The sequence below is a fragment of the Eumetopias jubatus genome, unplaced genomic scaffold (assembly GCF_037043125.1).
Source record: "Eumetopias jubatus isolate StellerSeaLion01/CBP00866 unplaced genomic scaffold, mEumJub1_p1.0 scaffold_5, whole genome shotgun sequence".
NCBI classification, from domain to species: Eukaryota; Metazoa; Chordata; class Mammalia; order Carnivora; family Otariidae; genus Eumetopias; species Eumetopias jubatus.
Genome location: NW_028274811.1, coordinates 105,938,677 through 105,951,863, shown reverse-complemented (window position 1 = coordinate 105,951,863; position 13,187 = coordinate 105,938,677). Strand labels below are relative to the sequence as shown.

At 46.0% G+C, this 13,187-nt stretch overlaps 1 protein-coding gene across 2 annotated transcripts in view; it reads right to left on the bottom strand.

Moving 5' to 3' along the window:
- ADAM19 (ADAM metallopeptidase domain 19) overlaps nt 1-13,187 on the bottom strand; it is an 81,056-nt gene that overhangs the window by 24,146 nt on the left and 43,723 nt on the right. For both annotated transcript variants that reach the window (XM_028106507.2, XM_028106510.2), the window contains 5 exons: nt 12,223-12,415; nt 11,497-11,562; nt 6,710-6,781; nt 3,024-3,190; nt 784-868 (listed from right to left, as the gene is read on the bottom strand). In XM_028106507.2, coding sequence (XP_027962308.1) covers nt 784-868; nt 3,024-3,190; nt 6,710-6,781; nt 11,497-11,562; nt 12,223-12,415 — 583 coding nt within the window. The remainder of the gene's footprint in view (nt 1-783; nt 869-3,023; nt 3,191-6,709; nt 6,782-11,496; nt 11,563-12,222; nt 12,416-13,187) is intronic.

Here is a 13,187-nt window from a genome sequence, read left to right as displayed (position 1 = left end):
GGATAAATATGGGATAAAGAGGTGGACAGACAAATGGAGAGCAGACCTCCTTGACATCTACTTCACAGGTTAGAAATGAATAATCAAAACAGTCCCACAAAGCTAGAGAGAATTTCAAAAGAAGACAATAATTTCCTAACCATGACTTTGAGACAAGCTCTTGTTTCATAATGATATGCATAATAACATAAAACCGAGGATAAAAAATACTTTCTTATCTCTATTATCTTACTATTCTCCAGCCCTTGGTTTGAGAGATGAGAGAGATCTAGTGACATCACTAGATGTAATGTAATCACTCCCAGGATTCTCCTGAGCTTGAAAATTGGGGATAAAAAACAATAAATGAAAATTTACCTCTAGATACCTCCATCTCTTAGAACTTAATGACTTCATTTTATTTATTTATTTATTTTTAAAGATATTTATTTATTTATTTGTTTGTTTGTTTGTTTGTTTGTTTGACATAGAGAGACACAGCGAGAGAGGGAACAGAAGCAGGGGGAGTGGGAGAGGGAGAAGCAGGCTTCCCACGGAGCAGGAAGCCCGATGCGAGGCTCGATCCCAGGACCCTGAGATCATGACCTGAGCCGAAGGCAGATGCTTAATGACTGAGCCACCCAGGCGCCCCTTAATGACTTCATTTTAAACAACTGCCTGACTTGATGTCAAGGTTTTTTCCCCTGCAATAATAAGCATAATCCACCCCCCCCCCAAATGACCTCCTGTCCCGTGAGGCAGTTTTCTGCCTTCTGCAACATCAACATACTGGTTGAGACTCACCATATTGACTCCTCCAGACTGGTACACAGAGCACATGGCCATGAGGGGGGCCAGCCCGATGGTGGTGCCGTGGAAAGACATGCCCCTGCAGGAAGGAACAAGAGAAGGTCATTCAGATGGCAGTTGGGAGGGCTGTTCCACTGTGCCTGGGAACAGGTGGCCATGATGGAGTTCCTTGGCCCTGCTGACATTCCTAGATCCTTCCCAAGGAGAGAGACCCTGGTGTTCTAGGCCAACTGGACAACTTCCAGGTCACCACACCTCTCACTTCCTCTCACCTACTCTCTCACTGCTCCAGAGAAATAGAAAGGGCAAAAGGTCACTTTTTCCCACAGTATGCCCAGAGCCCCATTCCCTGGAAGGAAATGGGCAGGGCTCATAAAGCAGCATCCCATTCCTGCTGCAGAGGAAAAGGTCAGAGAGGGAGGGCCTGGAGGGGAGAGTGGCCCATGATGATGCTGAAGTGACTCATGACCATTTCTGTCAGCTGCCAGGGGCCCGTGCCATACCCCCGGCTCTGTGGTATGCGTGTCGGGGCAGGGTGGGGGGATCGGGCAGCAGCTGTGGGGGCTGATGCTTCATTTCCACATCACTTTGGGGCCAAGGAAACAGATGTGTCCCATCAGGAGCCTCACAAAGTGCAGCTGGGTGCAAAGATGAGCTGTTGCTGCTTTTGTTTTGCAACTGTGATGCAAACCTGCCAACAGCCAGCTACATTCCCCCAGTTCAATCCATCCCTCTCTCAGCTGTATCCATCCAGGGCAGAGGAGAGGGGACGACTCAAACTCAGTATTCTCCTGCACGCCACAAACATGGGATTTATTGAAAGGATCTACATGGAAATGCATTATGAGGTGCTTTCAGAGCTCCCTGTTTGTCTTCTCATCTAGACCACAAGACCTTTGAGAGCCAAGATGGCCTTATTTCTTTGGGGGTCACCAGAACTTAGCATAGAATCTGACACATAGAGGGCACTTAATAAGTGTTTGCTGAATTGAAGGCAGATTCTTCTTCAGAGAAACAATCTGCAAGAAAACACATAAAATAAATGCAAATCTCTAGGAAGCCCCACAGGTCATTTTATAAACTTAGACATGGCCCTGGGGAAGTCTTACTGGACACCTGGATTCAAGGTCTTGCCCAAAGCAGGACACCAGGCTTCCAAAGTTCAGGCAAAACCCCAAAATTTCCTAGGTGAACGTACCATTGTGAAATAACCATAGCCCAGATTTTTGGTACAGTTATTTCCCCACTTCTATTAAAGATTTTTTTTTTTTTTTAATTTGACAGAGACAGATAGAGAGAGAGAGCACAAGCACAGGGAGCGGCAGGCAAGAGGGACAGGGAGAAGCAGACTCCCCACTGAGCAGGGAGCCCGATGCGGGGCTCGATCCCAGGACCCTGGGATCAGGGCCTGAGCTGAAGGCAGATGCTTAACCAGCTGAGCCACCCAGGCGCCCCTCCCCATTTCCTTTAAAGAGTGAACAAATGTTTAACTGATCGTTGATTCAGAGAGATTTTTTTAGGGAACAAGAGGAAAATGGTTTTACTATGTATGTGCCTTTCGTTATAACTGTCTCAGAATACCTTTGGAAGTCAACACTAAAAACACCAAATATTCACCCCCCACCTCCAGGGGACTTCAGGTACCACCATGACCCCCAACACTATCTATTTTTTTCTCTCCAGGATTGAAGAAATTCCGGCCCAACTCCCCCCACCCCCGATGTCTCCCTCCCAGCCAACACACACGGTTCCTGCACTATCTGCCACTCAAACCAGTTCAGGCACTCAGCGCTGAGCCCCTGGGGACAAAGTGAAGGGCAAGCTAAGTAAGCTGCTGCTTTGGGAGATGAGCACGCGTACTACAACGTGGCACCATGAAGACCAAAATGAGCCCCTTAGAAAGTATGAAGTGACAGTCAGTCACTTCCCACATACACACCCAACTGTTTCAGATGTTCAACGGAATATGTATAAGTCTAAGTTTCTCATCTAGATTGTCAGCACTGCTTGGGGTTGACTGAGAGTCTATGACTCTCAGGGTTTTAATACTTTCCTGGGTGTCTTGGGGGCAGAGCACATGCCTGAGACATAAGGGATTATCTGGACCAGAGAGGCAGGATGGCTGGTACCACCAACACTGAGCCCTGGGGGGAAAAGGGCAGAGAGTGCACACACTGCAGGCGGGGGCTGTGCAGCCAGGCCCAGGGAAACACACATGCACAAAGGCCACGTACGTGATTAACTGTGCGTTGTCATGGTTCTTCTGGGTGAGCAGCTTGCGCCTCCAACTGAGAAATGACCAGAGAGTAGAGTAGGGGTTCTCCGAGACTTCACACATATTCCCATGTGTCCAGACTTCCAAGCCCACGAGGGCAATCCGGATGTTCAAGGATCGGTAAAACTGAAAGCGCACACAGGAGAGCCACTGCATCGTCTGTCAACACCACCCGACGTTTAGATGCAGATACCAGATTGCTCTGCGGCACATGCCTCCCAGGGCAGGGAGGCAACAGGGGCTGCGAGTCACCTTTTTCAGGAGGGAGCAGTGAGATCCTGAGAAAGATGCGCAATGTTCTGGAGGCAGAGCTGGGGTCATTCAGCTTAGAGGAAAGAAGCCTGAGCCAGGACAGGACACAGATTTGCTTCCGCAAGTGGACAAGGCTCTCGTATGCAGACAGCATCAGTGCTGTTTCTAAACTGCTCCCTAAGTGGGGCGTGACCAATAAGTACAACAGACTGAAAGACCCGTTTCATTTTAAAATAGGAAAAAAAAAAAAACACCCTTGTAACTAAAGTTAGTTAGAAGTAAGCTCAGAGCAAAGCTTTGCTGTTGTCTGTGATAAGTACCCTGGGCCCAGCTGTCCAGGACAGTCCTCTCTCCCAATTCCTTACACGGTACTTTTCTTTTTTATACATGTCTAAAAAGTTCTCTTATACAAAATTCCTCTTGTATGTTGAGGTATAATTTACATACCATAAAATCCACCCATTTGGGGTGTACAGCTCAATATCTTTAGTAAATTTACCAAGATGTAAAATGATCACCCCAATCCAATTAGAGAGTATTTTCATCATACCAAGAAGGTCCCTCATGTCCATTTACAGTCTTTTCCCATCTTCACCCCCAGACCCAGGCGATCACTAATCTACTTTCTGCCTCTACAGATTAAACTTTTCTAGACGTTTCCTCTAACCAGAATTACATAATATGTGGTCTTTGTGTCTGGCTTCTTTCACTTAGCATGTTTTTGAGATTCATCCATCTCATGGCCTATACATCAGCTTGTCATTCTTTTTATTGCTAAATAGTATTTCGCAGTATGGATACGCCAAATTGTAAATGGATGCATTATTGTGTGAGGTCTCCCACTCATTTTGGAAGTAAATGGGTATAAATGATATACAAGTAGACGGATACGCTTATTCTCAAAAGTTCCCTTTCCCACCACTGGAGGTGTTCAGGCTTTGTCACGAATGTCACAGACAGGTGGCCAGCACGAGGCTGCAAAGGTCCCAGATCCCCTCTAGAGTTCTGTCCAGAGATCCTGAAATTCTATAAATGAGGCCTCTCAGGTTCCTTCAGACTAGAAGGAATAAGTACAACAGACTGAAAGACCCGTTTCATACACACATAAACAGGAAGAGGGTTTTCATCTCATACACACATAAACAGGAAGAGGGTTTTCTTTAAAGCTAAGTACCACTGGAAGGCACAGGTTGAAGGGATTCTTTGACCGGCCTACGCTAGAGATTACTGAGGTAGTGACTCTGAAAACAAAATTGCACGTAAACCCAGGTCACATGCGCAGAAGATACCATCTTAATCCAAAATTGGCAGGTACTGCAGCAGCTAACAACAACAATCGTAACATCAATGTTTATGGAGCACATTCTACGTCCCAAGCACGGAAGCTTAGAAAAGTTCAGTAACTTGCCTAAAGTTTCAGCAGGAAGACGGTGGAGCCAGGATTAAGGCCCAGATGATCAGATCAGATCTCAGAGCCACTCAAGACTCTCACTGCTTCAGTGCTGGCATATTTACACATCCGGAGAATCATCTGGCCCCCAAGAAGTTGCGGTCTCAGATGGCCTCCAGATTCGGTGAAAAAACAGTTGATTGCAAAGGAAATTTTGATTTTCCCATTTTGTGCCAAGTCAATCATTACAGAAAATAAAGGGTTTGGATTCCAATTTAACTTGCTTCATGTGGGAGCTTTTAAGGACTTAAACTTGGCTTTTTCACAGTTAAGGAAAAATATTTTTGGATTGGATTCATGATTCAACAAATTAGTGCAGTTCATTCAGTTTTAGTTCAACAACAGTTCAGTTCAAGTAGCTGGGTCAGCAAGCCTCAGAAAAGTGCCTTCCTTCGCCCCAGCCACAGTGACTAAAATCAGAAGAAAACCAAGACCGCTCGCCAGAAGGGACCAGCGAAGCAAGGCTAGGGGCTTCGCATAAGGGCTGAGGCGTAATGTCGCCTCTCTTCCACTTTTCGTCAGCACCCTTGGTTCTACCACGCAGACCAGCTGGAGAGTTCACAAAGGGGAGACCCAGCCAAGCTTCCCACCTGCTGGGTCTCCAGAACAATAGACATCATGTGGGTGAGAACAGGGCCTGCCTCCTGTATATCCCCCAGGAAATGAGCTTTTCTTGTTTTCCCAGATGTTGAGTGTTTGGGATGTAGGATCATTTAAATGTTATTGTTGAGTGAACTGAGAGCTAGAGAGAGGGCTGAGCTGTGTCCCTGGAGGCCTTCCTTCCAGGAAATGCTCATGACTTTCACCTGTTACCAGCGTTTCCCGAGCCATCTAGGGCAAAACAAAAACAGACTACAGACTCTTCCCGCCTGATGACTTCAGAACCCTACCAAATTGGCTTGTAAATCCCTAAAAACATATTTAATGTCTCTTCTTTATCTTCTAATGTTTAGAAAAAAATGATTTCCCCTTTAGACCTGGGATCCATGAATCCCTAACAGGCCCAGAGGTAAGCTGCAGAAGTGCTGTGAGTGCCCTGAAATTGTACGATAAATATTTTCAGATTCTCAAAGAGACCTGTGACCTTAAACATATTAAAATCTATTTTTAAAACCTATTTACTACTAGGCTATCAAGAGAGTACTGTAATTTAAGGTTATCTATTCTACTGCATTTTGCAGTGTAACAAACACTCTGTTTCATATAAAGAGAGTATTTCCAAGTCCCAGACCAGGCTGTTCTAGTAAGATTCAAGAATTTGGGTATTTCCTAAGGGCATGTTTTAAAAGGGCCTGATCTAGGAAAGTTAACCATTCACATGGTCTTTGTAAGAGATAAATAATTTTAGAACCATTTTATAGATGAAGGCTATACAGATCGGGCCAAAACAAACCACTCAACTTTTAGGTTCTGTACCTTTCCCATGCTGACCTACCTCAATTCTCCCCCAAGTCAGGAAACTGGGTTTTATACCTGGAGGGAACCTTAGAGAACCTCAAAGCATTCTTAAACTGGGCTCTTCCACGTCCTAGGTTCCCTGGCAACCATTTGCAGGGGTGCGGGGAAGGAACAGGAGGCCGGCACTCTGGATCCTCACCCCTGCTTTGGTTTAAAGAGTCCGTTTTTATCTGACTTTATTAGACACTGGCATACGATTTCATTTAAAAGAAGGGTTCCACCAGAGAAATGAAAACATTGAAAGCCACTGATTTAAGCCAGCCCCTCTACAAAACAAAATTGCAACCCAAACAAGCTCCCTGGCTAAGGTCACATAGTTAGGGCTTTGGCATGACCACTCGGAGCCTCTGTGGCATTGCTATTGCCTCTCGGAAACTGGCTGGGGTGACCAGTCCCTGAGGAAGCTCGGGTGCCGTGCCATGTTCTGTCCTGTGGCCCTTCTAAGGTGCTGGCGCCTTGCCCACAAAGTACACACCTGGTCTCACCTTATCAACATAATTGGCGATCTCCATGAGCTTGTGTTTGGTGGCGTCCTGGTCTCGCCGATTCTTCTGAAACTAAGTGGAGCAAGCAGAACAAGGTGAGGCCCCAGAACCCCTTCCTGGGCCCCTCCTGGGCCCCATTTCTTGTCTTTCCATTAGCATTTATTTTCTCCAGACTTCTATGAGCAATTATTTTTATACAATTTCCTCTCCCCCTCCCCCCTCCCCCCCACGGTGTCAGCTCAGGGAGGGCAGAACCTCAGTCACATTTATCTTGGTACCCCTAGCTGCCAGTTCAATGCCAGCACACAGTAGACATGTAATAGTTGTATAGGAAACTGAATTCTCTTCCTCCAGCCCTTGAAGTCAAACCTGCTCTCCTGTCCTCCAAATTACCAGGTCTCCTGCAAACTCTCACTGTGGCTTAGAAGTGGGACCAGTCTGATCCTCGCATTGGTCATCACTCCAACATGAAGCCATCATCACAGGGATCTCACGAGGCCTCCCTACATGTGATCAATCAACATTGATCAAATTGCCGCTAAAAGTCTACCACGTGCAAAACATTATGCTTGGCACTAGGTAGGACACAGTGTGTGAGATCCTGGTACTGGCCCAGAGGACCTTGCATTAAAACAGAAAGAGGTCCTGGTGACTCAGGACCTCTGGGTGACTCAGTCGGTAGAGCATCTGCCTCTTGGTTTCCACTCAGGTCATGATCTCAGGGTTGTGAGATCAAGCCCTGCATCAGGCTCTGCACTCAGCAGGGAGTCTGCTGGGAATTCTCTCCTTCTCCCTCTCCCCTCCCCCTGCTCGCTTGCACTCTCACTCTCTAAAATAATCTTAAAAAAAAAAAGAAAGAAAGAAAAAGAGCCAGAAATAATAACAACGGCAGATTCTGTATTTAAGGAATACACAATTAAAATGGGCACATAAATAACTGCAATGGGAGGCCACATGAATGACACACTTGGGTGCTGGCAACCAGGACCGTAAGACCTTGGCAAACAGGCTTTGTCCGGCATGCCACTCAGATTGACTGGCAGTGCCTTCTACAGTGAGAAGAACTCTGAGACTTGGTGGGGTTCAGCAGGAAAGAGTGCTGTGCTTGATTACAAATGTCTGCCATGGGTACCGGTGGGGAGACATTTCAGTATGTAGCCTCGCATTGATCATTCCTGCCTGAAAGGGAATACATCTCTTTCAGGTGCAACAATGAAGGGAAGCGTCACAGTGTAAAGATAAAATCTGCTACAACTGCAACCTAAATTTGCAAATGATGGGCATGTCCGGGATGCTGCCATCGGCACAGAGAATCTGGGTACCCATCTGATTTACCTTGTACACACTATATATGGTTCTTCAATTCCAACCCTTCACATCCTTCCTCCATCCCAACCCACAAAAATATTCAAGCAAGAATCACAAAGAACAGCCAGATAAAACACCCTGGGCTATCTGTTGGGATGAGGGTGTGGCTGGCCATGATACAGGGAAGAAAACTGCCGTTTCTATTCTCCCACTGCTTTTGGACTTCTTGGGCTTCTTCGGAACCGTCAATCATCTCACTTCCCCATTGCTTTCTAGAGCGCAATTTGATGCAAAGTCTTATCACTTGGACCTATGACTTGTGAATCCTGAAGTTTCTCTCTATAGAGTCGTCCCATTTCTAAATTGGTCTCACTGCAGAGAAAGGGTTGCAACATTTACTGAATATTTATTAGAACATCAGAGTCAGAGGTCACTGTTTTTCACATATATTAATCCTATCTTTAAACAATTGGTTGACAATACCACCATAAAGTAATGTACCACGTTGTCCAGAACAGCCTCAAGCAGGAGTAGCAAACTTTCTATAAATGGTCAGACTGTAAATACTTGAGGCTTTGCAGACATACTGCGTCCTTTCTACTCCACTCGGCCACTGCAGCTCAAAAGCAGCCATGGACAACACATACAGCAGGAAGCATTTGTGCCAATAGAACTCTGTTTACAAAAACATGTGGTGGGCTGGCTTTGGCCATTGGCTAGAGTTTGCAGATGCCTGATGAAAGAAAGAAATATTGCAACCTTATACTTTCTAGGGTGACACAGGAAGTAAAATGTGGTATATCATCTGGCCTTTGCCAACTACCCCACTTTCTGTCTGGAGCATGACAGCATTCTGCAGGCCTGTTTTTACAACTATCCCATATCCTCCTACAACATCCTGTCTTGCTCTCTCCTTGCCTAGATTTCCCACTTCACCTGTGGAATGAATAAACGGAGAGCTGCCCCAGGCCCTCCCACCTAGGCCCAGGGAGTGAGCAGCTGCTTGGTCATTTTTACCACAATAACTCACTCTCCCGGCGGCTCTGCTCCCTGCAGGACCATGTTCAGAGCCCAGAGAAGGAGCCTGGCCTGTCTCAGCACCAGGTTGTAAATCACAGATAAGGTGGCCCTCCCCCTCCCTATCTTCCCAACCTCTCAGATTAATTAATTGTCAGGAATACATTTCTGCCTGCAGAGGATGAGAGGCCACTTGAAGAGGGAGTCAGGGAGAGATGGTATGGGGAGGAGGGGATCTGTCATCCTGTGCACCCCGCCTGGCTGATTACATCCCCCTCCAGTGAATCATTCAAAGCCCAGGACCCTGAGAAGTGAGCACATTCCTGATGCACAGGCTGCACGAATCACAGCCTGTCAGCAGTGCCTATGGGGCTGGTGCTGGAGGTTCTCTCTGTGGGAACAGGAAGATGGTCCTAGACCACACCACCATCTTTGAGGCGCCTTGGGGGCCACTTTTCCTCTTGGGGGTCTGCTGTGACCCCAAAGGTCATGAGACTGAAGATGTCCAAGCCCTAACCCGCCCCCACTACTTCAGCTTCCAGAGTTTCACACCCAGTAGGTTTTAGAACCCTCCAGCAAGATGCCACTGGGGAGAGTGCAGGGCTAAAGGGGAGGATCACCCCACCTTTACATCAGAGCAGGAGCTTTGGGGATCCTAGGAACTTTATCTGAACAAACAATTCTGTGGCTAAAATATATACATAAAAGAAAGTCCAAGACCACTGTATGAGATGATCTTAGATCATCTAACAAAAGCTTAAATGGAAAAATGTCCTGGAGTCAGAGGAACTCAGCTCTTTTCCAGTGGCCCTCTCACCACAAGGCAGTCCTGCCAGGCGGAGGCCAGCGTCGTTACCTCTCCCCATGACCACGGACCCTCGGCTTTTAAATCAGCTTTAGATTTTTCTCCCCACACTGCTCCCCCATCCTACACATACACCAGTCTTTCGAAAGGAAAACGAAAGAGAGAGAGAGAGAGAGAGAGAAAGAAAGGCTGCTGGAAAAACCAATACCTACATCAATTACAAAGCTAAATTCTTCTCAAAGCAGAACATGATGTTCCCTCTGCCTGAAATGCCCTTCACCTCCACTTTTCTGCCCAGTTAGCAACTCCTTGTCTCTTAGTGGCCGCCTGCCACTGCCACTAACACTCTTGAAGGCAGCTCTTCCGGCCCGAAGCCTAGTGTTCTTTCCACGACCCGCACTGCTCCAGAATGCATGCTTTGGGACCATGGACTAGGTAAAGCCGCCTTGGGATGAGGTCTTTTCGGGGAGCTGGTAACTGCAACATCTGGATGGGGCATGAGACAGATGGAGCCCTGACGAGTTCTGTTCTAGGGGAGCCCCAGGTGCGGCGCTGGCGTTAGAACATGGTGAGTGCTCAGGTCATCGTGACTGCCCCTGCCCAGATGTGTTTTGTTGTGGCTGAGTCACTACATGAAGTGAGGACTGGAGGTGAAATATGGCTAGTTTAAGCTCTGGGACCTGAACCCACTCTTCAGGTGTCAGCTTCAACATCATCCCCTTGGAGCTTTCCCCAATTCCCAAAACCATGCCAGACCTTTCATGATCTTTGCTCTAATCTCCTATGAAGATCAATCTTGGCAGTCACCACACTTGAGTATTTGTGCTGCTACTGTAAACTCTGATGTCAGGGACAGGTCTGTCTTAATCTCCTGGGGCCAAGCTCTGTGCTTGACACATACAAGAAAATCAAGATATCATTGATGAACAAATGAAAGAGTGAGAGAGATGAGTGTTCATCACAAATCTTAGAAGCCAAGGCCCATGAGAACCTGGCTGATTTGAGAAATACAGAATTAAAGGGCAAACAGCTATTCCTTAGGTCAGTAGTTCTCAAACTTGCCTGTGTCCAGAATCACCCAGAGGGCTTGTTCAAACAGGGATTCCTGGACCCCAGCCCCACAGACTGGGACTCAGCAGGTCTGGGGTGGGGCCTAAGAATTTATACTTCGTAAGTTCCCAGGTGCCGCTGATGCTTTGGGAACCATGGTTCTCATTTGGCACCAAGGGGATTATAAAAATGGATCCACACATGGGCAGGGAAATTGTATTCAATCAGATGACTGAGAATATACTTAATATCTCTGCAAAAAAATTTTTTTTCAAATTTCTATGGAGAATTTATGGGCTCCCTAAGAATAAGCACCAAAACCGAAAGGTCTTCAGACTCAGTTTAAGAAATGTTAATCCAAATAACGCTAGTTGCTAATTTTCTATCTGATTAATGTATTGAGCCAGAAGAGATTTTTTTTCCTTGTTTTTTTTCCCAACTATGTTTAAAATAGCAAAAACAGCCGTTGGTCAGATTTAAGGCCAAAATCACATGACAAACTGGAGAAAGATGAATGTTTCAGTATTTACCTAAAGTGGTTAGAAGCCTGGAGTGGAAGCTATTGAGAGAGTAGCTTTTCCACTAAAACCCATTGCCTCCCCCTTACCTCTGCATAATCAGCCACGAGGTAAAGCTCCACATACTTCATGGAGTGTAAATCTTCCCTTTTCATCTAAGAAAGAGATATAAGCAGATCAGAGCTGTAGAAATGGTGGGTGTGGCCTCATTAAAAAAAAAAACAACAACTGCTAAGAAATGGTGCTAGTTAATAAGCAGCGGACCTCCTTACTGATTTTACACTTGATGCTGGTTAGAGTCCCCATTATCCACACTACACCTTCTGCCCGCCATCTTGGTTATCGCTGGGGCTGCTCTGGGACTATGAGTCCAGTCCTTTATACTCAAAAATAATGAGCTGAGCAGGCTAGTACAGGGGCCACCATACTGTGAGGGAACATGCTGACAATCAAGTTCCCAAAAAGCAATGAAACAACATACCTCTATTTTCAGTATACATAAATAATAGCATTTTGTGCATATGGTTAAGTGGTTATTCCAAAAGGGGAGGCATATTTTTTTTTCTTACATTTTAAAGTTTCTGAAATCAGCATCTCAGGGTATTTTAAATGTCATAGTGTTTTTCCCAAAAGCAGTTATTCCATCCAATACAAGGGTATCTCACACAGCAGTGAACATGATAGTAACTTAGAATAAAAGAGAAACGTTATTTCCTCCTTCGTGGCCAGATCCTTCAGTTTGGAAATACTGGATCCAAAGCAAGGATCCTCAGAGGATCCTCAAGATCCTCAAGGACTCCTGCACTGAGACTCACCCTGCGAGGTCGTTTCTTGGTCTGGTTCGTAAAATGAAGGACCCAGTCCCTGGTGGTGGACTTGGAGTACTTGACCCCACAGTTCCCCAGGGGCAGCTTGAGATGTTCAGATCTGTAAATAAGGTGGTGGCCCTCGCTGTCAGGCAGGGGCTCGATGATGTAGCTGAGGTTACTGCTCACCATAATCAGTCCTCTGTCAACAGGAGAAACAGAATCTCTGGTCAGAGATTATAGTCTTGGAAAAGTCTCTTGCTCAGGCCTCAGTTTCTCCATATGCAAAAATGACAGGGTTGGTTTTGATCGCTGGTTCTTAACTTGACTATGCGGTCACGCACCTTTTGGTTAAGAACCTGATGCAAACTCAGACTTCCTCTCCAGAGAAATCTGCACATGTATATGAAAGGTGGTATACAATTTCAGGTACTAAAAGCTTATTACAAAGAAGCTCAAAGGTTCTAAAAAGGCTCACCAGGGACAGTTAATAATATAAAGGACGGTAAGACCAGGATTCCTGTGTGGAAGCCTCCCAAACTCAAACATGGCATAGGACAAATCAAACGTTCAAACTCAGAGACTCAGAAAATGATGGTCTGGTGACTGGAAAGGAAACAGTGGCCTGGGGGTGAGGAGACCCAAGTTCTGGTCTTCACTCCAACGTTAAGCTGTCAAATGATCTTCAATGAACCTCTAAAAAAAAAAAAAAAAAATCACTCCAACCCTCAGTTTCCCCATGTGTAAATTCAAATGATAATTTACTTATTTAACAAGACTTCAGACGATTAAATGGAAAGATTTTTGTGTACAGAAGAAACCAAAGCTAGAGGCATCACTGATGGCATTCCTACTAGCCCCAGTGAGGCCGCTCTTTAGTGAAGTGATGTCCACAACCAAGGATGCATGACTGCTCTTGGCTCTTGGTTATAGATACAAGCACTGACCTCAGAATGAGGACAGGTGTTCATTCA